At 53.8% G+C, this 27,510-nt stretch overlaps 2 protein-coding genes across 9 annotated transcripts; one reads left to right on the top strand and one right to left on the bottom strand.

Annotated features, from left to right (window-relative positions):
• The first annotated feature begins 4,305 nt into the window (after nt 1-4,305).
• On the top strand, nt 4,306-15,291 carry RNF126 (ring finger protein 126). Of its 6 annotated transcripts, none has more exons than XM_036425146.1 (9): nt 4,309-4,490; nt 10,857-10,915; nt 11,279-11,342; nt 11,864-12,108; nt 13,161-13,229; nt 13,303-13,372; nt 14,001-14,094; nt 14,322-14,437; nt 14,525-15,291. In XM_036425146.1, the coding sequence occupies exons 1-9, from the start codon at nt 4,416-4,418 to the stop codon at nt 14,672-14,674; spliced, it is 942 nt and encodes a 313-aa protein (XP_036281039.1). In that variant the 5' UTR covers nt 4,309-4,415; the 3' UTR covers nt 14,675-15,291. The 6 variants fall into 6 exon arrangements, with proteins under 6 accessions (XP_036281042.1, XP_036281043.1, XP_036281045.1 ...); XM_036425148.2 differs by having other exon boundaries at nt 4,314-4,490; nt 11,897-12,108; XM_036425149.2 differs by lacking the exon at nt 11,864-12,108 and having other exon boundaries at nt 4,306-4,582; nt 11,216-11,342.
• On the bottom strand, nt 6,312-20,431 carry FGF22 (fibroblast growth factor 22). Of its 3 annotated transcripts, none has more exons than XM_045576994.1 (3): nt 20,135-20,431; nt 15,284-15,422; nt 6,312-6,826 (listed from the first exon to the last, which is right to left on the bottom strand). In XM_045576994.1, the coding sequence occupies exons 1-3, from the start codon at nt 20,346-20,348 to the stop codon at nt 6,418-6,420; spliced, it is 762 nt and encodes a 253-aa protein (XP_045432950.1). In that variant the 5' UTR covers nt 20,349-20,431; the 3' UTR covers nt 6,312-6,417. The 3 variants fall into 3 exon arrangements, with proteins under 3 accessions (XP_045432950.1, XP_036281089.2, XP_045432951.1); XM_036425196.2 differs by lacking the exons at nt 6,312-6,826; nt 15,284-15,422 and adding exons at nt 15,677-17,335; nt 17,422-17,528; XM_045576995.1 differs by lacking the exons at nt 6,312-6,826; nt 15,284-15,422 and adding exons at nt 15,678-17,335; nt 17,422-17,525.
• Between the last annotated feature and the right edge of the window lie 7,079 nt (nt 20,432-27,510).

The following is a 27,510-nucleotide window of genomic DNA, read 5'->3' as shown; positions in this document are numbered from 1 at the left end:
TATTTTTTTTAAAGAAAAAGAAATAATGAATGACCACCTCCTGGTGGCAGGGACTGTTGTAGGGTGCTGGGCTATCAGGGTGACCAAGGCAGACCGAATCTTGTCATCCCTGAGCTCACGGTTTGTAGGGGCCATAGCCAATAAAACACATAGACAAATAAATTGATATATAACTTCAAAGAGTGGTAAATGCTTTCAGGGAAAATTTTAAAATGGAGCACAACTGAATATCTCCCAGGACCACATCTGCTTCATCGCTCCCCATTCCTGCATCTGCCTGCTCTTCAGGGGTGGAAATTGAGGGTCCCTGTGGCCACATAGCACAGCACCTGTTCTGCATGCTTAAGAATCCTGCCATCAGCCGAAACCGGTTTGGCTCAGTGGATAGAGCGTCGGCCTGCGGACTGAAGGGTTCCGGGTTCGATTCCGGTCAAGGGCATGTACCTTGGTTGCGGGCACATCCCCAGTAGGGAGTGTGTAGGAGGCAGCTGATCAATGTTTCTAACTCTCCCTCTCCCTTCCTCTCTGTAAAAAATCAATAATATATATATTTTTTTTTAAAAGAATTTCTATCATCAGGTGCCAAGTCCAGACCTTTTCCTCCACCTTAGCAGCCAGCCTGACCCATATCCTCAAGCCAGTGGCCAAGGGCTATGTTACTGCCCAGAGGACTGAGGAAGATGCCCAGCTGTCTTGACCTGGCCTTGGCCTCTAACAGTCTGAGGAGATTCTCTTTTGGTTGGGGAATGGAGCAGGGATAAAACTCTGTGTTCTCACCAACGATGTGTGGGGGCTGGACAGAGCGACCTTGGCCGAGACCTGATCTCAGACACCCTGGCCTGGGCTGTGCAAATCAACAGGTCATTGTCAGCCTGGTATGGATTCCAAACAGAGGCCAGCTGCCAGTGGCCTCCTGCTCCCAGCCTGGTGTGTCTCCCCACCCCAGAGGCCATGTGCTGGGTGACCTCAAACAAGTCACTGGCCCTCTCTGGGAAGCCTCTACCTTCCCTTTTAAGTCTTTTCCTCTCTACCTTGACCCAGCCTCAGCCTTACCTGCTACTCCCAGCTCAAACAGCCACCATGACTCCCCATAGTCCCTGCTTTCCATTCCAGGCTTCTCTCTACCCCAACCCCACAGGTAAATTGGCAGTAACAACTGATGTGATCAGAGTTGTGATGAACACCCCAAGGCCTTACTTGACCCAGCCTGGGAGAGACCAAGCAAGAAAGACTTTTCAGAGGAACAGGACATTTAAATTGAGACTTGGGAGTTGGATTGAACCATGTGTAAGAGTGGGGTGGGAACAAATGCACAGTACTATAAGTAAGAGAAAGCCCAACTCAACCAGAGACACCTGATCCTAATCCCTGGACCTTCGATAGCAGAGACACTTTGCATTTTAAGGACCTTCGAATGGGAGATAATCCTGGGTTTCCTGGTGAGCCCAGTGTCATCACAGGATCCTTAAAAGCTGAGACAAAAAAAAAAAAAAAAAAAAAAAAAAAAGTGAACACCTTTCCCTCTGTGTCCAGAGAGATGATACGTAAGAAGGACATGACCTGCCATTGCTGGCTGTGAGGATGGAGGAAGGGGCCAAAAGCCAAGGAATGTGGGCAAGTTCTAGAAGCTATAAAAGGTTGGAAACAGATTCTTCCCTGGAGCCTCTGGGAAGGAATGCAACTCTGCTGATACCTTGATTTTAGCTCTGCAAAAATTATGTTGAACTTCTGACCTCCATAACTGGAAGAGAAAGACTTGTGGTTTTTTTATGCCACCAAGTAAGTGGTGGTGACTTGTTACAGCAGCAATAGGCCAATACAGATGGACCTTTGGGTTCGGTGTGTTGACACAACGATACAGTCCCTGCCAGGCTGGAAACAAACAAGGTGTGAAGATAGGTGGCAGTATGGAGACTCTGGGAACAGGAAGGTTGTGGGGTCTCTGAAGAGGTGACCCTGAGGCCTAGGGGTGTCTGTAGAAGCCCAGTCCAGACTGTGCCAACGTGGCCAGGCCCACAACCTTTTGGTGTACGGAACAATGCTCCAATCAACTGAGCCACCCGGCCAGGGCCTGAACTCGTAGTTTTAGAACATGGAAACCATGTGTTCTTGTTCCCTCTGCATGGGTCTGGCACCTAGCAGGTACTCATTAATGTTTAGTTGCTCAAGACGTACTGTATGTTGGGTGTTGGCCTCACATACTGGGAGATACCATTGCTAACTCCTGGCTTAGGAGATGGCTGTGGTGGAAGAGATCAGGGTGCTGAGCAGCAGGATGGGGGATGGGGCTCCCCCATGAAGGGGTGGGGGCAATCTCCTGAGAAGCAGAAAAAGAGAAGGGACAGTGGAAAGGCACTCCCAGCAGAGGGCATGCCCAGGCAAAGGCTCTGAGGTGAGATCCAGCTGGGCCATCCCAAGGGGGCCAATGAGGCTGAGCTGCAGAGGGGATGGGTGAGGGGCAGATGACCTCAGGGCAGGCAGCAGGGCCCACTGAAGACCAAGGAGATGCTATGGCTATCTATGTGTGTCCCAAGTCTCATCCAAGCTTTGGGAGGCAGTTTTTGCCTCCTGCCCAGAGAGGTCAAGCAACTTGCCCAGAGTCACACAGCCAGTGGTTTGTGATATTTGAACATGAGCCTACTGGCTCCAAGGCCTCTTGGGTAGTACTTCATACACTTCTGCAGAATTAAAGAATGAATGTCGGCAGTATGATGGGAGCCAGTAGCTGGGCATGAGAGGTCTTAGGCAAAGGATCTACTCCTCCCTGGATCTGAAGTTCCTGGATTCCCTGCGATGGGGCCAGTGCGCACTCTGGTGGTCAAAACAGGAATCACCCCAAGCCTTGAGTGAGACTAGAGTCACTAGACACTGGCAGACAACTCTCAGCCTCTTGACATTCAAGACTTAAAAAAAAAAAAAAAAAAAAAAAAAAAAAAATATATATATATATATATATATATATATATATATATATATATATATACACACACACACACACACACACACACACACACACACATAATTGGTTTTTTACAGAGAGGAAGGGAGAGAGATAGAAAGCAAGAAACGTCGATGAGAGAGAAACATCGACCAGCCGCCTCCTGCACACCCCCTACCAGGGATGTGCCCGCAACCAATGTACATGCCCTTGACCGGAATCGAACCTGGGACCTTTCAGTCCTCAGACCGACACTCTACCACTGAGCCAAACCGGTTTCGGCCATTCAAGACTTTTTACACAGAGGGGGCACTTTTTATTTCCTCAACACCCTGGCTAATGCCCTCTCCCCTAGGAAGCTCTGACTGTCTCCCCAGGAAGAGCCAGGGCCACCTTAGGGTTCCATCCTCTGGCTCAACCTCAAGCAGCTAGAGGTGTCTGGGCCTATCTGTGTTTGCTCCAGCCAGAGAGTACCCTTTTCACTGTTGTTTCCCATGCCGTGTCCTTGCAGCCAGGTGCTCAATGGATATCTGCTGAGTAGAGAAAGAAATGCTAGTAAATGCATGATTGAGCCAGGACCTTCTTTGATCCAGGAATGGGTCTCTTGTCTATATTCACTCAACAATTGTTTAGGGAATGTCATTGTGCCAGGCATTGTTATGAGTCTAGCCGGAAACAAAATACAAACATCCCATCAGCTGTGGAGCTAACCCAACAGTTTACTAGGTGAAAATAAGTGCTAGTGCCAAAACCGGTTTGGCTCAGTGGATAGAGCGTCGGTCTGCGGACTGAAAGGTCCCAGGTTTGATTCCGGTCAAGGGCATGTACCTTGGTTGTGGGCACATCCCTGGTGGGGGGTGTGCAGGAGGCAGCTGATCGATGTTTCTCTCTCATGGATGTTTCTAATTCTCTATTTCTCTCCCTTCCTCTCTGTAAAAAATAAATAAATAAATAAAAAATAAGTGCTAGTGAGGAGGGCATCTCAATTGATTAGACATTTCGAAAGAAATGGAAGACATGAGGAAGAATGCCTCTGTATCTAGGAGAACTGTGCGCCCAGGAGAAGCACAGCCAGTGCAAAGGCCCGGAGGTGAGAGCGCGCCGGTCGCGTTCCAGGAGCAATAAGGACAGTGAGGGGAGATACTGGGACTTGAGGTCGGAGGAACAAGGAGGGGAAGTGAGTGGCCTTTGCAGGTTAAAAGAAGCTCGCCCTCGCCCCATTCAGGCCCCGCCCCTCTGTCCAAAGCCCAGCTCCAGAGGCGCCTGCACCTAGTTTGCCCCTCGGCGGCCACCGTCGACCGGGCCACCGCCCGCTGTGCGCGCCGCCAGCCCGGCTCCCGCGCTCCCCACTCCGCCCCGTGCGCCGTGCGTGCCGTGCGTGAGCGTGCGCGGGCCCGTCGGCCGGCGAGAGAGCAGCAAACGGCCGGCGGCGAACGCCGCGCGGTGGGCGGGCGGCGCGGAGGAGGCGGCGGCGGCCATGGCTGAGGCGTCGCCGCAGCCCGGACGGTACTTCTGCCACTGCTGCTCGGTCGAGATCGTACCGCGTCTGCCGGTGAGCCCCGAGCCGGGCGTGGGGCGGCGGGCTCGCTCCTGCGTCCTGCGGCGAGCTGGCCCAGATGAGGAAACTGAGCCCCGGCGGCGGCGGCGGCATGGGCCCTGCGGGGGTTTCCGAGGCGGGGCCTGTCTCCGGTGTCGCAGCGGGGGCCGGTGATCCCGGTCCGCGGCCTCCCGCCCCGTGAGGGCCGCTGGGTCCCCGGCGGGGAAACGGAGGTTCGCGGAGGCCGCGTGACCTGCTCCGGCGCGCCGCCCGGGAGGAAGCGGGGCCGCGGAGGAAAGGTGACCGGGGGCCGTTCCCGGCGCTGCGCCTCGCTGCGGGCCGCCTGGTGGGAGGCCCCCCACCACCTGCGTCCGTCCCGGGGACGAGGGGCTGTGGCCCTGCGCCGGTCTGACAGCTGACCCGAGCCCGCGTTCTTGCGCTTCCGTAGGCCTTGAGCCCACCCAACATCTTGCTCTTTGAGGCCAGTGTTTCCCAAGATGGCCTGACCGCGCCGAGTGGTACAAGGAGGGGGCTTCTCGGTAAAGGCAGTGCTCCAGGCCCCTCATCCCGGAGATTCCGAGTCAGTAGGTCTGGGGTGGGACCAGTGTTCCCCTGCTCTTGGCTGACCCGGTCCCATTTCACAGGTGGAAAAACCGGCCCTCGGCGGCTCACGCCGGCCGCGGCCCTGACTGACGCTCGCTGCCGGGCCAGCTCACCGGGAGCCGGTGTGGGGTCTGGAAGTGGCCAGGATTTACCTTGTACTTTATCTCCTCACAGCCACCTGGCTGGTGGGTGGAGGAGCCTGTTTTGATTTCAGAGCTACACTCAGTCCTTCCTTTCCAGCTCCAGGGTTCCCTGGGAAGAGGGGTTGCTGCTGGGAGAGGGCCAGGAAGAGCCAGGAAAAGGAGTCTGTTTAAATGATCCTAGAGCTGGGGTTTGGAGAGCGGTGCCTAGGGTCCAGGAGGAGAGAAACTGTAGGAGTGCTGTGGCTTCCAGAAGCAAGGGACTTTCTGCCCTTTCTAGGGAAAGGGGAGAATAAAATGAAACCGGAACCGGGGTGGGTGAGCACACACTTGGGGAGCTGAACTCCAGTCTTGCTTATGTCTCTCTGGCTTCCTGAGCCCCAGCTCTTGGTTCTTTCTTTCTCCACGGTGGCAGGAAGGGGCTGGTCGCCCGACAGCCCACCAGCCGCCAGCCTGGATTAGTTGGATGCAGTCCCTCACAGTTGGTGTGAGCCCCAGGGTAGGCCCTGGCTGGAGGCTGAGGCCGAGGCTGCAGCTGGGCATCTGCACAGTTAGCTGTCCTATGTTTTCCCGTTCTGGGGCCAGCACAGGGCCTGGGTCCTGGCCTGGTGTGGCCACTTCCTGACTCTATGGCGTCGGACCAGAAAGACTCTGACCTCTTCTGACTGTCACTGGGCTGATGAGGACTTTCCTAGTCACAGAATCCAGTGGTGTCAAGATAGCCATCACCTTTGCCCTCAGGGTTTATAGACTGGTCAGGGAGTGAACCTTGAACACTGATTGCCAAGTATTTAGTCAGGAATGGTGGTAAATATCCTAAGAGCAAGTATGGCAGGGAGGGGGTATCTGGGTGGACGGGAGGGTGCTTGGCGTGGGATTCAGTGAGGCTCAGTAGACAGGGTGATGTGTATCGTTAAGGGGAGCACCTGGTGTTCTTAGAGAGGGAAAGTTGGTTCTTGGTAAGAGCAGAAGGTCCCAGCCAGCACTCACCTTCAGAAATGGGGACTTATGTTTGTGGGAAACTAGCTCTACTGTATCTGCTATAAGATACTGCAGTTGTGACAGGAAATGGCTGTTGTCACGTAGCTCTTTCTCAGGTACCCTGGACTCATGGGCTCTATCAGCTGGGCTGGATGGAATCTAGGATCCAGCTGAGGCTGCCCCCAGCTGCATGTCTCCGCTGTGTGTGGGTGAGGTGTTCAACCTTCCTGGGCCTCGAGGCTCCTCGCTGTCAGATGGGTTTGATGAGATAATCCACACTCGCTCGATGAGGTCCTCTGGGAGTATCTTTGTACAAAGGAGCCCAGCACCTGACTCCCAGAACGCAAAGGGAAAGATGGGTCGCTTAGCTGTGGCATGTGAGAGCAGGAACCAGACAGGCAAGCTGACTTGGAGGCCTTGAGGCTAATGCACAAGCCCAGACTCGATCTTACCCGGAAACTGGAGTGCTGGGGACGTGGTAGGTGTGCATGACTGCAGGGTCCTGGATGTGGACCTGCTGCACCCTTGGGGCTTGTGCAGAGCTCAGTTCTCCAGGGCAGGTTCTTGCACACCAGTTGCATCGTGGGAGATGGGAGTCTCAGTTCCTGTGATGGTGTCAAAAGCAGCCTGGGAAGATTGAGGAAGGTTGGGTTAGAGAGGTTCCAACCCACTTCCTGCCCCTGAGTTAAACTATCTGCTGAGGTCTGTGTGTGTGTGTGTGTGTGTGTGTGTGTGTGGCTGATGTGAAATGGGCCTTAGATGATGCCAGGTACTGGCAGGGCTTTGCATTCCGGCATCCAGCTGTGTGTGTAGGGCTCACGGAGACAGATGGGGCATGACTGGGGTGTAAGGGACAGGGATGGGATTGGGATAGTTCCCAGTGACATTTGAGGAGGTTTACATGGGATGGAGGGAGCAGCAAAGAGGTCTGGGGGCTATAGAGGTCTCATTTTGTCTGTGTTTGGGTCTGAATCCATGTCCCCCTGCTACACCTCTGCACCAGCCCTTTCTGGGGTCTCTGCTGCACCTGGAGCTCTGCTTTTTCCCGAGGGCCTGGGCCGCTGAGGCGCTCTCACTGTAGTGGGTGATCATATGGGGCAGTCATCTCTCCAGCTCCTGCCTCAGTTTTCCCAACTTCACCGTCGGCCCTCTGCCTGTGTGTGGTGTGAAGGAGACTTAGACAAAGGATAGTGTCTGTCCTGAGCTGGTCCAGGTGACATGGGCCCCCATGTTAAAGCCCCCATGTCCTTCCCATCACCAAGGAGGAGCCAAATACCGTAGTAACTTCTGACCTAGTTGCCCAGTGTATGGAGTGAGTGCTCAGTGAATTTAGCATCTATGTGTCATCCTTGGTGCTCTGGCCACTGTTGTTGCTATGGTGATGATGCTGGGGGGAGAAGTAACTAATTCATGACAAGTCATTGGCTAAGGATCAGTGCTCACAAGTTAGGGCCCAGCGAACGGGCTGTTTCCCCCACCTAGAAGAGGAGCAGTTGCCACCTTGGCCCTTGGAGATAAGTTCTGCCGGTGGGAGGATTCATTCCATCTCACAGTCCCCTTGCTGGATGTGGGTTTCTACCATTGGCCACCCTGATTTAATTAAAATGTCTGGGATATGCTGAGAAGGAGAGCATGGGAGACTCCTGGTTCTGGCTCCTCCCCATCTCCTGCAAACTGGCTGGAGCCCTGCCTCAAGTCTAGGGCAGTCTGTGGCTCAGAAGGGCCGCTCTGGACTCTGCACGGAGCACAGAGGTAGGGCCTGACCACGACCTAATGTCAAACCACAGACCTTGAGTCCTCAGCTGCTGCTGGATTTCAGAGCCCTGGGGTTGAGGCCATCCTCCGTTTACAGGTGGGGAGACCGAGGATTGCAGCCGGGAGGTGACTTTTGAGCAGAGACCCAGCTTCCGTGAGGGGGCCAGCCAGGTAGATATATGGGGAAGAGTGCTTCTCCAGAGGGGATGGTGTGTAGGCCCTGAGATGGGCAGGACCAGCGTGAGGCGGCAAGAGGGAGGGCAGAGGCAGCCTGGACTTGGGTCTGGAGGAGGCGGAGCTGTGGGAGTGGCCTTCCCAGATGGTTCTGGACCTGACCATGTGCTGATTGTGCTTAGTGCTGAGATAGGGCTCCATAGTGACCTGCACAGAGTGGTTGGGTTCAGGCAGCTTTTGGGACGTTGGAGGACAAGGACGATGGGACAGGAGAGAAGTGAGTGCCCAGGAGCTGTAATGACCCTTAAAAGTGGGAGAATAGGTTGCTCATTTCCAGCAGGTCAAACTGAAGTTCATTCTGAGGCCACATGGCACATCTACAAGTCTGTGGTGAGGGCTCTACTAGGATTTGGACCTTCCTGTGAACCTGGAGCTGAAGGGTTCCCTGGGCAGACTCCTGGTGATGGGCAGGCTTGTCTGATGTTGCCATGTTTATCGGGTGAATGCAGACCCCCCTGCAGCCACATTTTCCGTGGCCCTGTTCACAAAGCCTCCTGTAGCTCATGTGAAACTGTGAAGTAAACAACAGGCTGAGGGCTGGCAGGTGGGTGGTAGGAGGAGCACCTGAGTGACACCCCACTGGCTGGGAATCCCGTGTTGGGTTATGATTATGGTGATCACTCTCTGTGGTAGAGCTGTCCCTTGGCCTCACACCCATTCTTAGGAGGGCAGAGGACTGTTATCCTCACCATTTCTTATAACAATTTTCTGAGATACGACCCATTTAAAATGTACACTTCAGTGTGGTTAGTATACTTGGAGTCCCGCACCAAAGCCTTCCATCCAATTTCTGAATATTCTATCACCCCAAAAGAAACCTGTCCTCATCAACAGTCACCTCATCTCCCTCCGCTGACAACCACCAACCCACTTCCTGCCCCTGTGGATTTGCCTGTTTTGGAGAGAGCACATAAATGGAATCATGCACCGTGTGTAGCCTTTTGTACCTTCTCCCACTGAGCTTCGTGTGTTCGGGATCCATCCTTGTTATAGCGAGTGTCTGCATCACACTTTTCATGGTTTAGTAATGTTCCAATATGTGGGTGACCACATTCAAGCATGGATGGACACTTGGGTTGTTGTGGCTCTTGTGACTTGAGACATGTCATAGTTGGATAGAATTTTTTGTAGGTGTGTTTTTATTTCTCTTGGTGGACACCGAGCGTTGGCATTTCAAGGTCATGTGTGACCTTCAGAGGAACTGTTCACTGTGTTAGAGAGAGACTGCCCATTGCACTTTCCCACCAGTGTGATGGAGGTTCTGATTCCTCCATATCCTCGCCAGCACTTGTCACTGTCGTCTGTTTGAGTGTAGTCGTCCCATGGGTGTGCAGTCTGTCTCATCGGTTGTGACCTGCATTTCCCTGTTACCAGTGGTGTCAAGTGTCTTATGGGTAATGGCCATTTGTGTATCTGAAGAAATGATCCTTTGGTCATTTTTTTAACTAGGTTGTTTGTCTTTTTAATGTTGGATTGTAAGGATTCTTTATATATTTGGGACACAAGGCCCAATGACCTGCCCTCCCCCCTTGGCTCCGGCAGCTTTGCTTTTGGCAGCCAGGCAGGTGAGAGGGACCAGGAGTGCACTGTGGAGTGCCCACTGTCCAGATGAAGGTGTCCAGCACCCCATCATGGGGCTACTCCTGCAGAAAGTGGTGCCACATGGGACTGTAAACAGCTACCCCTTCTCTCTCAGCACATGGGTCGTGCTTCTGAAAGTCACCTTGGGCAGAAGCAGGTCTTGCACACGTCTTGTGTCCTTTTTATGGCTTTAGGGACACCTGTGATAACCCTGAAATCTGCACACACCCAACAACACGATGTAGGCGGGGCTTGTTTGAGGGACATGGCATGGTTTCAGGGCTCATATACATTGTGCCTGAGGCTGGTCCTTTGCTCTCCCCTCAGGACATCATAGTCTCTGCCACCAAGCTGTGGGCGGGAGGAATGCAGGGGGCATGGCCAGTGTGGATGGGGTCACACTCCAGCTTAGGGTCACAGATCCTCTGCCAGGGCTGTTAGTATGTTCCAGAAATTCCATTGTGGGGCATCTACAGGCCGGTCCCTCTGCCCTCAGTGGCCACCTTCTGGGAGCTGAACGTCCTCTGAGCCCATATAGCCCTGGAGTCCCATACACAGTCTCTTGTGCAGCCATCTAAGAGTATGGGTCAGGCGCCTGCCCGGGACCACATCTCCTTTATGTGTGAGTAGAGGGGTCACTTGAACATTCTCTTAAAACAGCTTTACTGGACTCTCATTTGCTGGCCTGTGGCTGCTACAGGCCTTGTCAAAGCCTTCATCGGCTAATAGGCTGAGTGGACACTGAGACTCTGTGACTGGGATGTGGGCGGCTGGGTGAGTGGGGAGATCACCTGCAGAGGAGCAGGTCAAGACACAGGTTCTAGCTCCGGTTGATGTGTGCCCGTGCCCAAGCCCTGTCCATACCCACCAAACTGGACCTCTGCTGAGTCTGCCCCTGGTATGCAGCAGTTTCTTGAGGTGACACCCATTCTGGGCTCATTCCTATCCCTCTGCTGCTTGCTGGGGCTTCAGACCAGGGCCCAAGATGTGTCCTGCTCCAGGCAGGGATGTCCAGTAAGCCCACAGAGGCAGAGTCCATGGGGGCCAGGATCCTGAGATCACACTCACCTGCTCTCTCCTCCCACAGGATTACATCTGCCCACGATGTGAGTCTGGTTTCATCGAGGAGCTGCCAGAAGAGACCAGGTAATGCAGCCCCTTGGTCACAGAGGCCTCGGGCCCGGGTGCATGCCGGTAGGATCCAGGCTTCTGGGGTGAGAGGGCAGAGTTGTGCCGAGGGGACATTGGGTGCTGCACCCAGTGCTGGTTCAGAGCCGTTTCGGTGAACAGATCCTGGGAGGGTGATCGTGGGCATGGGGTGGGGTTGGGGCAGTGCCCTGAAGTCCCTGGGCAGCCAGAGATTAAGATGGTCTTCACTCTCCTGACTTGGGATGAGGGCAGGGGCTGCTGAGGGTGGAGAGTGACCCTGAGGCCCGTGGGGGTCAGGCGGGGGTCCTGCCTCTTCTCCAGCGGGTCGCCCCACTGCTGACTTGCACCGTGTCCACCCAGGAGTACAGAGAACGGTTCCGCTCCCTCCACAGCCCCCACAGACCAAAGCAGGCAGCCATTTGAGGTGAGTTGACTGGCCTCCCCTGACAAAGGATCATGCCCTGCATGGCTGAGGAAACAGACTCAGCCCCTCGTCCTGCAGGTGGTTGCTTCCCCCCCCCCCCCCCCCCCCCGCACCCCAACAGGCAGGGTTGTCCTTCTCCCCTACTACTGGGGCCTCTTTTTTTTTTAACTTAAAAAAAATTTTTTTTAATTGATTTGAAAGAGGGAAGAGGGGGGCGGATAGAAAGAGAAGCAGTAACTTGTTTTTCCTCTTAGTCATGTATTCATTGGTTGATTGTTATATGTGCTGTGGCCTTGGATCAAACTTGAAACCTTGGTGTATTGGGATGATACTCCAACCGAGCCCTGGGATCTCTTGAACTCCCCATCCTTGTCCCTCCTCCGAGAGCCTCCTGCATGTGCACCAAAATTTCTCTGGTGTCTTCCTGCCCCTTGAAGCCCTGAGTCTAGAACAGTGCCCACAGTGGGGAGGAACTGTGGCGCCCATGCAAGGGGCCCACGGTCACGGCCTTCCTCCTGCAGAACGTGGACCAACACCTCTTCACGCTGCCGCAGGGATACGGGCAGTTTGCTTTCGGCATCTTTGATGACAGCTTTGAGATCCCCACGTTCCCCCCAGGGGCACTGGCCGACAATGGCAGAGACCCCGAGAGCCGGCGGGAGAGAGAGCAGCAGTCCCGGCACCGGTATGGCGCCCGGCAGCCCCGAGCCCGCCTCACTGCAAGGAGGGCCACCGGCCGGCATGAAGGCGTCCCCACGTTAGAAGGGTGAGGGGGCTGTGGGGGGCAGGTGGGTGGGTGGGTTGCTCTTGGAGGCTCCTGGCCTGCCCACCCCACTCGGAGACCATCTGCCCATCCAGAAGATGGTGCGGATGTTGCTTCTTGACAGGGCAGATCTCCCATGAGTTCTGGCAGAGCCACCCAAGCCCACCATGCAAAATGGGGTATTGCAGATAGGGGTCGGGGGGGGGACTCGGGGGGCTCAAGGACCTGGACAGGGCTGGGAGAGCCTCATGTCCACTGAGTGTCCCCATTGTCCTTCTGAGCAGGGCTTCATTGGATGTGGCTGATTCACCTTCAGATCTTTGTCCCAGAGCAGCAGTGAGCTGGTAGTTCCTGATATCTCTGCCCTGTAACGGGGCCCCTTGCCCCCTCCTGTGTGCAGGTACCCAAATGGCTTTTTAGCTTGATGACTGCACAGGAAGGGGAAAGGCGCTCATAGGACTGAGAATAAAAACATTGTTCCTTGCAGGCCCATCTCTCCAGAGGAGGCAAGGCTAGGCTTCTCACATATCTCTGAGATAGACTTGACTGTACATGAAGCCCCTGTGTCACTTAAAATGGGCTTAAATCTACATACAGCCCATCCATTTCCCTCACTGAGCTGGAGGCATTTCTAGCTTGGCCCAGCCAGTCCCTGATGCCCTTGCTGTCTCATGTCTGAGCAGCACCCATACCCTACAGACCTTGGGCTCTGGTACAGCAGGGTCTGGATTGGATGTTTTTGGCCTGCTGCAAACAGCAAGGTTGACCCCAGGGCTCTCATGAACTCCAGGATGTTCCCCCAGGTTGTATAATGGTGTCACAGCCATAGATTCCATCCGGGCCTTGGGAAAACCTGGCCTGGAACTCCAGAGGGGGATGCTTCTCTGGGTCCCTCTCATGTTTCATTCTTCCTCATCACAAATCTTACTGGTCTAAAGCACAACCTTTAAATGTTATGGATTTAGAAGCGGGCTCCAGTTTTCTGTGTGTCCTCCTTAAAGGGGCCCTGACCCTGGGAAGGCACTGACCACAGGCCTGGCCTTGCTCTGTTCCAGGATCATCCAGCAGCTGGTCAATGGCATCATCACTCCAGCCACCATCCCCAACCTGGGCCTGGGCCCCTGGTGAGTAGGTGGGCGGGTCCCCTAAGTGCCCCCCAGTCCCTCTGCTACTTGAACCCCACACGTCTCTGCCCAGGGGTGTCCTGCACTCAAACCCGATGGACTACGCCTGGGGGGCCAACGGGCTGGATGCGATCATCACGCAGGTACAGGGTGGGCCTCCCCAGGTGGCACTAGGAACACCACCATCGTTTCAACAGGCCCATTGCCCCCCGCCAGCCTCCCAGCATTGAGAGGATGAGAGGGTTGTAGAAGTATTCTGGTGGATTACATCCCTGGCGTGGATGCTCAGTTTCCTAGTGCCCCAGAACTCCCATCCTGAGGCTGGGGCACACCAGCCAAAATGCTTTCTCCTGGCATGGCACCACTGTAGAGCAGGAGACCGCGTGCCAAGGATGGGTGTTCACCATAACCTCTGTGGCACTTGTGAGGCAGAAACATTGCCACTTTCGGGGCTGCTTGCCAGTGACCCCTTTGAGTATTTTGTCTTTGACGGGATCTGGCCCTCTGGTTCTAGCTGATGCCTCACAGGACACAAGACCGCATGAGCCCAGGGCCCTGTCTTCCTGCTCTGGCTGTGAGGTGACACTAACTAGATGAGCAGAAGAGTGGGCAGGAGCCGGTGGCTGGGCCTCATGGGGTGACTGACCTCTAATCCCTAAATGGAGGATCTGGGGAACCAGGACAAAAGCGGCCTCAGTGCTTTTGCAGGTAACCTAGCCTTGCATTTCAGAGTCGGGCAGGGCTCCTGCACTCTGGCCTCTTGTCTTTCAGCTCCTCAATCAGTTTGAAAACACAGGCCCCCCACCCGCAGACAAAGAGAAAATCCAGGCCCTCCCCACCGTCACTGTCACCGAGGAACACGTAGGTACGTGGCCCTCAGTCACCAGCTTCTTTTATTTTCTAGGACTTTTATGTTAGACCAAAGGTTGGCTTGAAGGGGAGGCTTTATCAGTGTCTCCTCTGTTCCCCTGGGACATAAGACTCAGGACATAGCCTCTGTCCCTCCCCTGGGTCCAAAGTGGCTCTGGATGGGCAGTCTCCCCAAAGGGACACCTTTGATTGGATGTGTCACGGGATCCCCACTCCCCGCAGGCTCTGGGCTGGAGTGCCCTGTATGCAAAGACGACTACGAGCTGGGTGAGCGTGTGCGGCAGCTGCCCTGCAACCACCTCTTCCATGATGGCTGCATTGTGCCCTGGCTGGAGCAGGTGAGCAGGTGGGTGGCCATGGCCACTGGCCCTCTCCGCCCCTGCCCCCTGCCAGCCTCTGAATTGCTCCCCTCTCTCCCCACAAAGCACGACAGCTGCCCTGTCTGCCGAAAAAGCCTCACAGGACAGAACACGGCCACCAACCCCCCAGGCCTGACCGCGGTGAGCTTCTCCTCCTCCTCATCGTCGTCCTCCTCCAGCTCGCCCAGCAACGAGAACCCAGCAAGCAACTCCTGAGTCCCCCCACCAGTCCCCAGAGTAAGCACAGGACCCCAGCCAGCACCAGGCCCTGTGGGCAGGGGGGACATGGACATCCCAGAGGCCAGGAGGTGCCCCCCACCTGCCTCAGCTCTCACACCACCATGGCTCCCATGGACTCCGGTGCCAGCTGTGCCCCAGCTGTGGGCAGAGGCTCGGAGGATCCACTGCCTCCAGGCTGTGGAGGAAGTCCGGCCCTCCCCCAGGGATGTCCCTTGAGGGGCTGGGCACAGAGGGACGCAGGGCATATGTCGCCCTCAGGCGTCCCCAACATCCCCTGTCCCATTTGTCTCTAACCTCACCCTCTACATGTTCAACAGTGGAAAGGTTTTTATAATTTTAAATTATTACTGCTTTGAAATAAATGGACGTTAGCTCACATGCGGTCCTGCATGATCTGTGGAAAGACGGGGTAGAGCCACTCAGCTGGGGTCTTGGCCCCACCAGACAGGCCAACAGTCCCCGCCTTGAGTGCAGGGGGCTCGGGACCACAAGAATGACCAGCAAAACAGAACTGAACTGCTCTGACAGATGTTTTTTAAAGGAAAAAATATATGTATCTTGGAAGTTATTTAAAAATACACCTACTTAGAGAAGCAGGTGGTTGGCGTTTTCCTTCTGCGCCGGACCCTGGGTTGTGCCTCTTGGGCACCAGCCAACACCGCTGTCCCAAACCAGAATCCTGGAAGTGGACTGGTGACGTTCGACCAGGAGGTGCAGAGGGTCACTGCGTCGTTGGAAACATGAAACAGGAAACCCCAATGTGCTGAGCTGTCAGGTGGGGCCTCCCAGCCTGTGCTTACTGCAGCTGATGGTGTTCATGTACGAAGGCTATTCTGGAGTGCAGGGTCATCAGGGTGGAACCATTGGCCCTGACCACAGTGAGTGTCCACTCTGTACTACCACCCCCTCCCACCCCAATCCTCCACCCCCCGTAAGTGACCCCTGGCTTTGTGTTCTGTATTTTAAGTGGCAAGAGGCTGGGATGGGTGGAAGCCCTCACCTCACTCCCCAGGGATTTCCTGCCCCAAGCAGAATGTCCCACCTTAGTTTAGGAGGAGCTCCCACGTTAGTCCCCCCACCCCATAAAACCCCATGGGGTAAACGGCATCATCATTCTCAATTTATTTTTTTAAATATATTTTTATTAATTTCAGAGAGGAAGGGGGAGGGAGAGATAGAAACATCAATAATGAGAATCCTCAATCGGTTTCCTCCTGCATGCTCCCTACTGGGGATCGAGCCTGCAACTCTGGCATGTGCCCTGACCAGGAATCGAACTGTGACTTCCTGGTTCATAAGTGGATGTTCAATCACTGAGCCACACCAGCTGGGCAATCATTATTCTCACTTTATAGGAGGAGAAACAGGCCCAGAATGGAATTGTCTGACCCAAGGCTCCAGAACTCAGCCTTGTGGTGGGGGGTTCTGGGAGAGTGGTGGGCACTCCCCCAGGCACAGCACTTCCCATGTACTCCCCTCCATCCCCAGCCTATGGAGGACATTGACCTGAAGCCCCTCAGTCTGCACATGGCACCCCTCCTCCTGAAGAACTAAGAAGCTTTGAAGACATTACTCAATTTCAGACCCTGTATGTGTGTTTCTATATCTGCTGTGACCACACACATTTATTCTTGAACATATCTGGGCTCAGGAGTCTTGCATAAGTCTCAGGGGCTAACTAACCCCAGGTGTGGGCAGGACTGGTCCTTCCTTAGGCTCCAAGAAGAACCATTTCTGGCCTTTTCCAGCTTCTAGAGGTGCCACACCCTGGCTCGTGGCCCCTTCCATCTTCACAGCCAGCAGCGCAGCCTCTTCCATCTCTGACTCAGATGCTCAGACCTCCCTCTTAGGAGGACCATTGTAATGATAATGCTCCCTCCCATAATCCAGGATCATCCCCATCTCAGGGCCTTGACTTAATCCTACCTGCAAAGTCCCTTTACAGTGTGAGGCAACATGTCCACAGGTCAGGACCTGTCACCCTTGGCATGTCCATGTTGTCCTCTCCCTCCTGGTCCCTAGACTCCCTGGTCCCTAGCTTCCCCTCTCCTCTCTATCTCAACGCCCCAATGGGTTCCCATTGCTGAGTCTTTGATAGGTTGTATCCCAGCCCAGAATACTCTTCCAAGGCCTCGTGACCTTCAGTCTCTAGTCCAGGAGGTGCCTGATTGGGGACTCCTCACTCCCCAGCTCATGGCTCAACACTTACAGCCCCTACTCAGCTCAGTGTTCACCTGCCTCAGATTTGGACAAGAGTGGATGTGGGGTTCCTGCAGGGTCCCCAGAGCCCTGCAGATCGCAGGCATTCAGTGCTTGTGAAAGGAATGAGTGACCAGACATGGTTTGGCCACAGCCTGGGCCTCCTCCAGCTTCTGGTCCCTGGCCACCTGCCCAGATGTCTTTTGGATCTTGTCTAGCTGTTCCTCACAGCCCCTCGGGGCCTCAGGAGACCATGACGGGCAGGAAATGAGTGGAAAGGTGGTGCCGCCGTGTCCGGCCACCGCGTCGAGGGACCCCCCGCCTGTCCAGCGCCAGGAACATGGGCCGGCCTCGGTGACGCCAGCGAAGTGAGGCGTAGGTGTTGTAGCCGTTCTCCTCAATGCGCTCCTGGAACCTACAGTGAGCAGTGTAGATCCGCTGCGGGGGGTCAGGAACATGAGGCCACTGGACCCTGCTTCCTGCCAGTGCCTGCCCACCCCCGGCCGCCCCCACCATGCACTCACCGACCCATAGAGGTGGCCCCGGCGGCTCATGGCCACGAAGAAGCCGGTGTGCACAGCCTTGAGGGCCACGACGCCCACGCGGATGGAGCGGATCTCAATGATGCCTGCTGGGAAGGGCTCGGTCAGGGCCCTCAGCCCCATCTGCTTCCCATTTGCTCATTCATTCATTCACCAAGCACCACCTGTGTGCCTGGCCCTGTGCTGGGAATGGGAGCACACTGGGGCCCACCCAGTCTCATCTGTGTGGGCCTGTCCAGAGGATGTGCCCTGACACATTGGAGGATGTAAGTGGTGGATAGTTGGGCTTTCTCCAAAGGGTACTGGGGAACCAGAGCAAGCTGTGGAGCAGCGGGGAGTCCTGTTAGGTCAGGGTTGAGAAAACCAAGCCAGAGGAGTTAGGTGCTTGCCTGAGTGAGCTGTCAATTTCAGTAAGAACAAGTATTGAGTGTAACCGTGACCGTGGGCTGTGCAGCTTCCCCCATAGTTCTCATTGCCTTTGCCATGTCTGGCCCTGAGAACTGCGCCAGCTGTAGCCACTCAGTTACAGGGAGAGGAAACTCCAGAAGGGAGCACTGCCCAGGCAAAGGCCTGAGGGGGGACATGGGTGTTTACAGCACAGTGCATTCAACTTGATAGCTGTTAGCCCTGTTTGAGTGCCAACTCTGTGCCAAGCACTGTACCCCACTAAGCCCACACAGTTCTGGGGTCAGGCGTCTTACATAATCTTAGGGGCTAACCCCAGGTGTGGGCAGGACTGGTCCTTCCTTAGGCTCCAGGAAGAATCATTCTGGCCTTTTCCAGCTTTAAGAGGCGCCACATCCCTGGCTCGTGGCCCCTTCCTCATCTTCACAGCCAGCAGCGCAGCCTCTTCCATCTCTGAGCTGACCCTCCTGCCTTCCTCCTCTGAGGGCCTTTGTGATGATACTGGGTGCTGACTGTGCCCACTTCCCAAGGGGGAAACAGGCCTGGGAAGGAGCAGAGGCAGCTTCAGGCCCCACCTGTTGGTGGGCGGCCCTGGGTGGGCTCTGCCTGGCTCTGAGCCAGTGTTTCCTGTCCAGTGAAGCAGGACTTCAGGATGAGCCACACATACCCTCAGCCATGCACTGGGGTCTAACCTGGGTACCTCCTCTATGCTGTGCTGGGCATGAGGGACAGTGGTGACCAGAGACAGCTCACCTTCATGGGGTCAAATCTGTGCACGGAGGTCTAATCTGGAGTCAAGGTTTTGCCCTCCGGTCTTCAGTTTGTACTTGGATACCTGAGATAGCAAGGAGCTTACCCCACGCCCCATCGGGCCTTGTACCTGCTGTTCCCTCAGCCAGGCCCCTGGCTCCTCTTGTGCATGGTCAGCTCCTTTTCTTGATATGAGGTTCAACTCAAGCCCACTTCCTTGGAGAAGCCCCCAAGACCTCCCAGATAAAGCAGTCCTCCAGTCACCTCTTGTACATTGCCCTGTTTTCATTTTCTCTGCACCACATGTGGTCCCCTCTGAAATTATATCACACGTCTAACCTCTTTACCCTCTGTGCTGGCACCACGTGAAGGTGAGCTGTCCCGGTCACCCCTATGTCCCTTGTGCCCAGTACAGCATACTGAATTAATAATGAAGGACATAAGACCTCCAAGTCCAACCCACACAGAGCCATCAACCAACCATTTATCATTCCATCACTGCCCAGATGGGGAAACTGAGGCTGGGATAGAAGAAGCAGTTGTCTCAGGTCACCGGCAGAGCCAGGCCTCATCCCCAGCCTGAGGCCACCCTGCCTGGCTGTGTCCACCACCAGTCAACCGGCCCAGCCAGTCCCCTGTCATTGCCCTGGTCTAGTGACTCTAATGAGGGCCTTGGGAGCCCCAGATGAAAGCATCTGGGAAGGGCAGGGGTGATTATCTGCCCTAATGGTGGTGATTCAGGCAGTGGCCAGCGATTAGCTTCATTCCTCCAGCCCCCCACCCACCCCCGCCCAGGGCTCAGGGTTGCGGGGAGACTGAGGCAGGCTCATGGTGTCACCCACCACCCTGGCTTCCCAACTGTCCCCAACCCCCTCTTTGCCCCTGCGTCTCCTCTTGCCTCATGCATTCCACAGATACTTATTGAGAGCCCATTGTTTACCAGGCGGGGCAACTGGGACAGTGACTTCGTCTCGATGAGGTTCTGGGAGCATCAAGGAACCCCAGCGATACAAACCCCCAGCAGTGTGACCCTGGGCAGGTCATTTCTCCTCTCTGTCTCAGTTTCCTAGAAAGAAATAGAGGGGTCCCTAACCCATGCAGATGCTGAGTTTTGTTCTGTATTGTGGGAGTCAAGTTCAGAGCCCAGCTCTGACCCACACTGCATTATGTAACTTTCTAGGGCCTTGGTTTCCCCTCTACAAATGGGCCCAGTGACCCCAAACTCAACTATCTGTAAACACCCTTTCTCTGCTGGTGAGCCAGGCCTGGAGCTGGGAGCTTCCTCTGTGACCCTTAAGGTTTGGCCGATTTTACTGCGGAGGAAAATGAAGCCAAAAGGGTAAATGACTTGACCAATGCCATACCACCACAGGAGCCCCCAGGACCATCTGTCGCATGAGGGAGGGCCCAGCTCATCGTTAAGGTTACTGCTGCAGTTGTCATTGCCCGCCTATTTGTCCAGAACCTTCCCGCGCCCCGCGCCCCGCGCCCCCCGCCCCCGCCCCCCATCCCAGTCACCCGGCAGCCGCACGCGACTCACTGTCGGGGCTGTGGCACCAGCGGGTGCCTTGCACGAGGCCGCTGGGGTCGACGCGCAGGAAGAAGTGGGTGGAGGAGAAAAGGCGCCGCCAGCGCACGTCGCCCTCCAGGTGCGGGTAGCTGCGTGGTCTCCGGAGGCCGCTCGAGGTCCTCGCAGCGCCGGGAGCCCGTGCCAGCAGCAGCCATGCCAGGCCCAGCCACAGGCGGCAGCGCATGGCCTCGCCGCCCGCTCTCTGCCGGCTTTTTGCCTCCCGCAGCAAGTCCGCGGCTCTGCCATTGCTGAGTCAGGGGCGGAGAGTCCGAAGGGACCGCCCCGTTCGGGCCAATGGGGAGCCTTCGGGCTGGGGACCAGGCGGGGCCCCTGGAGTGGCGCCAGGACGCAGTGGGCGAGGGGCGGGGGCGGCCCACTTAGGAAAACCTGCTGGGGCCTCGGCGTGTGTTTGTCTTGCGCTGTGGGGAGGGCGGTGCGTGTCTGTGAATCACCGGGTTGGCCTGCAAGTGCTGCGGGGTGTCAGTGTGAGACAGGCAGAGCACAGAGACACAGAGAGACAGAGATAGACAAAGAAACAGAGACATAAACGCAGAGTCAGAGAGACTGAGGGACAGAGGCAGGGACTTGAGACAGACAGTTAGAATGAGGCAGAGAAAGACCTGAGAGACATGCAGAGAGCGAGATACCAAGACTGAGAGGCAAAGAAACTATGAGACAGAGCTACAAAGGGAAACAGACTGAGCTGGAGAGATGAGACGCGGGAAGACGGTTAAAAGACAGAGAGAGAGACAGATGCTGGAGAGACAGAGGATAAGTCGGAAGGAGAGACAGAGTAGAGTGGATTAGGGGTCAGAGATTGGGTGGGAAGTTCTGGCCTGAGTGTTTGCTGTCTGTGCCAGCCAGGCCCCTGGGCTGAGCATGTCCAGATGGAACTTGTCTGCCCTCCAAACTGGAGCTTCCTGAGAGCCAGGCCTCTGGGCAGGAGGCTTTGCTGAGGGGTGGGTCTGAGGGTGGGGGAGCATGTGGGTACAAGAGCCAATGATAGCTTGCAAGACAGTGCACCCAGGCATTTGAGCAGGTGGGTGAATGGGGTGTTGCGGGTGGGGGGAATGGGGACTCATGGGCATGCCTGTAGCCAGTGGATGGTGACTGAGGCCAGCACCCCATCCCCAGCGTCTGGAGCTGCATGTCCTAAGCATGAGGAGCGGGGTGGCCCCATTTATACCCACATCTGCTCATCATTTACAGAGACTTCCAAGCCTCACTGGGAACCATCCTGTGCCCTTGGTCCTGCATGGTGAGTACAACGAACTTCACAGACTCAAAGCCAAGAGGCGCCATTGATAGGTGGGGAAACTAAGGCCTGGGAGGGGCAGCAATTTCCCCACAGGCCCTCAAAGGACACATCCCAGGGTTCCAATCCCTGACCCTCTGGCTCCCATCAGCCCAGTCCCATGGCCAGAGCCCCAGGTGGCACCTTTATTTTATTTTTAAAAATATATATTTTATTGATTTTTTACAGAGAGGAAAGGAGAGGGATAGAGAGCTAGAAACATCAATGAGAGAGAAACATCGACCAGCTGCCTCCTGCACACCCCCAGTGGTAATGTGCCCGCAACCAATGTACATGCTCTTGACCGGAATAGAACCCAGGATCCCTCTGTCTGCAGGCCGACGCTCTATCCGCTGGGCCAAACCGGTTTCAGCCAGGTGGCACCTTTCAATAGCACCAGGGTGAAGAAAAGGTGACAAGCCCACCCTGCTGGAACACTGAGGGGTAACTGATCCAGCTGGAAGCTGAGTCATCTTCCTAGAGGTTCTGGGAACCTCTAGGAGGGCCCCAGAGGGGCTGCCCAAGCCCCAGGACTCCGGATGGGGGAGGATGTTCCTATGGCCTGGTCCAGTTCATCCTGTCTCCCCGCACTGGGGGCCCTGAGGCCTGCACCTGAGGCTCCTGCACAAGTTCATCACTTCCCCAGGCCTCAGTTCCTTCTCTGTGAAATGTGCCGGACACGGAAAGGCTAGAAGGATGGAATGCGATACTCTACACCTTGCTGGGCAGAGGTGCAGCACACAGGCTCGAAATAACATTCCCCACTTGCCAGCCAGCCCGCCAGAAACGTAGTCTTCACTTCCTGGAGTGTTTCCAAGCCCCTCCCCAGGAAGATGATGCGGGGGGCCTTGTGTGACTAGGGAACCCACGCCTGGGAAGCTGGCCCTGCCCCGAGTGTTGTTGGAGTTTAATGACAGTTTCATTAAGATATAATTCACATACCACACAGTGTTTGCAGTAGTTTTCAACCACCTCCATCTAGTTCCAGAACATTCTGTCACCCCCAAAATGAAACTCCTTCCCCTTTAGTACCTACTTCCTACCACTTTACCCAACCCCTGGCGCCCACTAACCCAGCTATGGATTTGCCTGTTCTGGATATTTCGCATCAGTGGAATCACACTGCATGGCCTTTTGTGTCTGGCTCCTCCCGCTAAGTCTTGCGTTTCTAAGGTCCATCCACATTATCGCATGTGTCAGTGCCTCATTCCTTTTCACCTCTGAGTAAGTGATATTTCAGTGTGTGGATGGGCCACACTGTGTTTATCTATTTCCCTATCGATGGGCACGTGCTTGTGCCTACCTTTTGGCTGCTACATATCATTGCTGCTGTGGACATGTGTGTACAGGCATTGGTGTGAACATATGTTTTTATATCTCTCACGTGTGTACCTCGGAGTAGAATTCCTGGGCCATATAGTTATTCTATGATTAGCCTTTTGAAGAGCTTCCAGCCTATTTTCTTTTTTTTCCCCTTCTTTTTTTCTTCCCCCCACCCCAGCCTATTTTCCACGGCACCTGCACCATTTTACATTCCCTCCCGTCCACAGTGCGTGAGGGTGTCAGTTACTTCATATTCTCACCAGCACTTGTGATTGTCTGTCATTTTGATTAAAGCCGCCTTAGTGGGTAAAGCACAATGCATGCTCTGTTCCTGGAGTCCCCAGTTAAACATCTTCTTTTTTGCTCTCCATCAGCAGTAAAATGGGTTAATGTAGCAAATGCACCCAAGAGAGTACAATGCCGCCTTGAAAAAGAATAACCTCCTGAAACACACAACATGATGAACCTCAGACACCATATTAAGAAGAAGCAGCCGGGCACAGAAGAGGTCCATTTCTGTGACATTCTAAAACAGGAAAATCAATATATGGTGTGAGGCATAAGGATAGGGGTGTGTCACCGCAAGGGCAGTGACAGGGAGGGGCGTGAGGGGATTTGGGCAGCTGGGTGTTCTTTGGAACACCTATGGTGAGAGTTAACTGAACTGTATTCTTGATGTATGCACTGCTTACATTACACCTCAAAAAATGCACACATGTAGCCCTAACCGGTTTGGCTCAGTGGATAGAGTGTCCGCCTGTGGACTGAAGGGTCCCAGATTCGATTCCGGTCAAGGGCATGTACCTTAATTGTAGGCACATCCCCAGTAGGAGGTGTGCAGAAGTCAGCTGATTGATGTTTCTCTCTCATCAATGTTTTTAACTTTCTATCCCTCTCCCTTCCTCTCAGTAAAAAATCAACAAAAAATAAATTTAAAAAATGCACATATGTAATATTTTACATAAGTGGATAATGGACAGTGAGCCCCAGGAATGGTGCCACTTCCTCTGTAAGCACATTAGATGTGTCTCCTAAAGGCTCAGTCCTTTGTCATAACCACACTGCAATCTAACTCACCATCCATGCTCAAATGCCCCCTAGTGTTCCCATAGTGTCCTTGAATAGCTTTTTTTCTGTACCCAAACCATGAAGTACATTCATTTCTCTAGTCTCTGGGATTGGCTGAACAACAGCTCCCAAAGATATATTCACATTATTTTTAAAAAAATTTTAAGAACATTTTTTAATTGATTTCAGAGAGGAAGGGAGAGAGACAGACAGAAACATCAATGATGAGAAAGAATCATTGATCGGCTGCCTCCTGCATACCAAACACTGGGGATCAAACCTGGAAACCAGGGCACGTGCCCTCTACCGGAATCGAACCTGGGACCCCTTCAGTCCAAAGGCAACACTCTATCCACTGAGCCAAACTGGTTAGGGACAAATTCTAAGCTCTTGATACTATATCCGCCCCCCTATTTTTAAAAATATGTTTTATTGATTGGAGAGGGACCGAGTTAGAAACATCGATGAGAGAGAAATATCCATCAGCTGCCTCCTGCACACCCCCTACTGGAGATGCGCCCGCAACCAAGGTACATGCCCTTGACTAGAATCGAACCTGGGACTCTTCAGTCCACAGGCCAACACTCTATCCACTGAGCCAAACTGGTCAGGGCCAATATTCCCCATTTAATTACATTTATTTCCACATACCTTATGTCTTATTAATGTTTTGTTTGCTAAAGTTTACAAGGAAACTAACTTGTTAACACCATTGGGAGTGGAAGCTAGTGCCATATATTGACACATTGACATTAAATAGAAATACAAGAAGAAGTTTCAGATCAAAAAGATCACAGCCAGGGAGCTGAGAAAGGAGTTAAATATAGGTGGACACCAAGTGAGACTTCCCATGTTTTAGTGGGACTGAAAGAAGAGTAGTTTTCTTGAGGCTAAGATCCAGGAATCCAGGTCTTTTTTCTTTTTTTCTTTCATTTATTTATTTTTTATTGTTTGAAGTATTACAAATAGTAGTATATATGTGTCCTTTTTTTCCCAGTGGAATCCACATCTTGGGGAAATACTGGTTTAGGGCATCTGTTGTCCCACAGAATAGAAGAAAACCTGAGGCATAAGGAAAGATGAAAGAATTCAGAAGTCTTGGTTTCCAGCCCAGGTTCCTGGCTCTGTCAGACTTTTGGAGTACAAGGGGGTGTCTTTAGGTCTTAGGGTACCAGAACCAGCTGATTCAGTCACCACCACCCCTGAACCAGAAAGGCAACCAGTTTGAGTCATGTATGAAGTCAGTGCCCCTCAGGGCTTCTTGGAGGGCACTGGGATAGGATTGGGAGGATGCTGCCATCTGTTGAAGATATTTCCAGCAGTGACATCACTGTGCCTCACAGCACACTTGCCCATGTGGGCAGTTGCATCTGGAATGTGCTGTCAAGAGGCCTCCAGGCCCAGGAGTCTGGCCCTTCCAGAGCACAGATTAAACCTCCATTCTGAGCTAGTGGGGAAACAGAACTCATGGACATGCCTGTAGCCAGTGGCGAGTACAATGAACCTCAGAGACTCAACGGAAGTAGGAGCATAAGGGGACTGGTGGCAGCTTGAGCTGACCCCTAGGCTCACTGGGGTCAGGCTCCTGAGGATCACCAATGTCCTTTTTGCTTCCTTTCTCCAACTTCACTCTGATTGAGTTCCCCTAACTATCCATGCTTGTTCCAGCTAAGGGCCTTTACACTTGCTATGACCTCTGCCTGGAACATCATTACCCCAGATAGTCTCATCCTCCACATTGGCAGCTGATCCCCTCCCCTGGCCTCAGTTTTCCCAACTGAACGATAGGTGCTGCTAATTCCCCAAAGGAATAGACGCTCCAACAAGGACTTTGTGGTTAATTTGGCTCAAATTCATAACCAGAGTCTAGCAGCCAATGTCTACAGAGGACTCTCACCCAAGCTGCATATCAGGGAAAAGCCAGACTAGGCTGCCAGCCTCCTGTATTATTCTCCTGCCACTGCATTGAAATTTGACCAATGGCTGAAGACCTGCCCCATCCAATCTATATACATGTAAACCTTATATACAAGTAGACCGAACAACCGGCCACTATGATGTGCGCTGACCACCTGGGGGTGCACGCAGAACATGGCAGGCATCAGCAGCAGGCGGCAGGGCATGGAACATATGCGGCAGTCCCGCCCAGTGCTCACACCTACTGCCAGCGCCATTCCCGCTTGCACCTGTTACGTTACTAGCGCCGGAGCTGCTGCTCGCACTCACTGCCGGAGCCTGGCGAGGCCCAATTGCTTGGTGCCCTGTGCTATCAGTAGGTGCAAGCAGGGTGGTGCTGTCAGTGTGTGGGAGCAACAGCGGTGGGAGCGGGGCTGCTGGCAGAGAGGGAACGGGGGGGAGGGGGGAGTGTCATCGCGGGAGGGGCCAGGCATGGAGGATGGGCCAAGACCTGCACCTGTGCCCACTGCAGCCTCATGGCCCTTTCAAGGTGCATGGGTTCATGCACTGGGCCCCTAGTATTTGCATATTTATTGACCAACTATGCAGCCTACCAATCAGGACAGTGCTATATAGACCAATCAAACTGAACAAATTTGGAGCCCTCATTTGCATAGGTGTGGACCAATCAGTGAGACTGGGGATGGGGGAGGTGGACATTTATCTCTATATAAGCCAGCCTCACCTCACCTCTGCTTCAGCAGAGCACCTGGCTACATTTTCCCCTGATTGTTACTTAGCTGTAATGTTTGATCTGGTTTACCTGAGCCATTCCCTCAGGAGAGCTGTTTTTACTGAATAAAGTCTATCCTATGTCATCCCCCAAGTTGGGGACTCCTGATATTGAATTGGTAGCAGTGACCTTCGGTTGGTCAACAGTGGGGATACCTCAGGTCTGATTCTAAAGCTCTGGCCTGGAAGCCAGGGCTGGGACGCTCCAGGTTTCAGGGATTATTTCCTTGCATTTTTCATGTCAATTTAGTATGTTAGTCCACTCTTTCTGCCCATTATGCTCCTGTTCTTGGAGTTTGGGGACTAGTGGGTAAATCAAAGCCAGAGAAATGGAAGAGGATAATGTCCAGGGAAGTGTCCCAAACACATCTGTCCGGGGGACAGACAGATCTGGGCTTTCATTCCAGTCTCCCTAATTAACGTTCTCACTGTACCTTTGGACAACTTGATTTATCTCTCTGAACCCCAGCTTCCTTCACACTAAACTAGGTATAATAAAAGTTTTTGCCCCAAAGATGTTATTGGATTAATGAAGATTTCAAACAGAAATCTAAATTGTGCCCGGTTGGTGTTGCTCAATGGTTGAGCTTCAACCCATGAACCAGTAGCTCGCCACTCTATTCTCGGTCAGGGCAAATGCCTACCGTAGGTTGGGGGCTGGATCTCCAGTAGGGGGCGTGCAGGAGGCAGCCATCAGTGATTTTTCTCTTCTCATAGTTTCTCTCTCTTTCTCCCTCTCATTTCCTCTATCTCAAATCAATAAAAACATACTTTTTAAAAATAAATTTCTAAATTGTAGAACGCTGTCCTAATTATTATGCGATCTTAATAAAAAAATTAAAAAAAATCAATCCAGGTTCTGCATCCTCCCAAAGACCGCCCAGCGTCGCCCAAACAACTACTCTGATCACCCTCTCTTGGCAGAGGAAGAGCCAATCAGAAAGCTGTATCTGCGCCTGTTTCCTGGGCCTCG

The sequence above is a fragment of the Pipistrellus kuhlii genome, unplaced genomic scaffold, assembly GCF_014108245.1.
Source record: "Pipistrellus kuhlii isolate mPipKuh1 unplaced genomic scaffold, mPipKuh1.p scaffold_m20_p_8, whole genome shotgun sequence".
NCBI lineage: Eukaryota > Metazoa > Chordata > Mammalia > Chiroptera > Vespertilionidae > Pipistrellus > Pipistrellus kuhlii.
Note: the sequence above shows the minus strand (reverse complement) of the source record. Positions and strands in the feature narration are given on the sequence as shown.

Coding starts and splice junctions, on each gene's coding strand:
- RNF126 (XM_036425146.1), top strand. CDS start 4,416: ATGGCTGAGGCGTCGCCGCAGCCCGGACGGTACTTCTGCCACTGCTGC. Junction 13,230..13,302: donor AACCTGGGCCTGGGCCCCTG/GTGAGTAGGTGG, acceptor GTCTCTGCCCAG/GGGTGTCCTGCACTCAAACC. Junction 14,095..14,321: donor TGTCACCGAGGAACACGTAG/GTACGTGGCCCT, acceptor CACTCCCCGCAG/GCTCTGGGCTGGAGTGCCCT.
- FGF22 (XM_045576994.1), bottom strand. CDS start 20,348: ATGCGCTGCCGCCTGTGGCTGGGCCTGGCATGGCTGCTGCTGGCACGG. Junction 15,423..20,134: donor CTGGTGCCACAGCCCCGACA/GTGAGTCGCGTG, acceptor CCAACGACGCAG/TGACCCTCTGCACCTCCTGG. Junction 6,827..15,283: donor CCAACCACCTGCTTCTCTAA/GTAGGTGTATTT, acceptor CAATCTTCCCAG/GCTGCTTTTGACACCATCAC.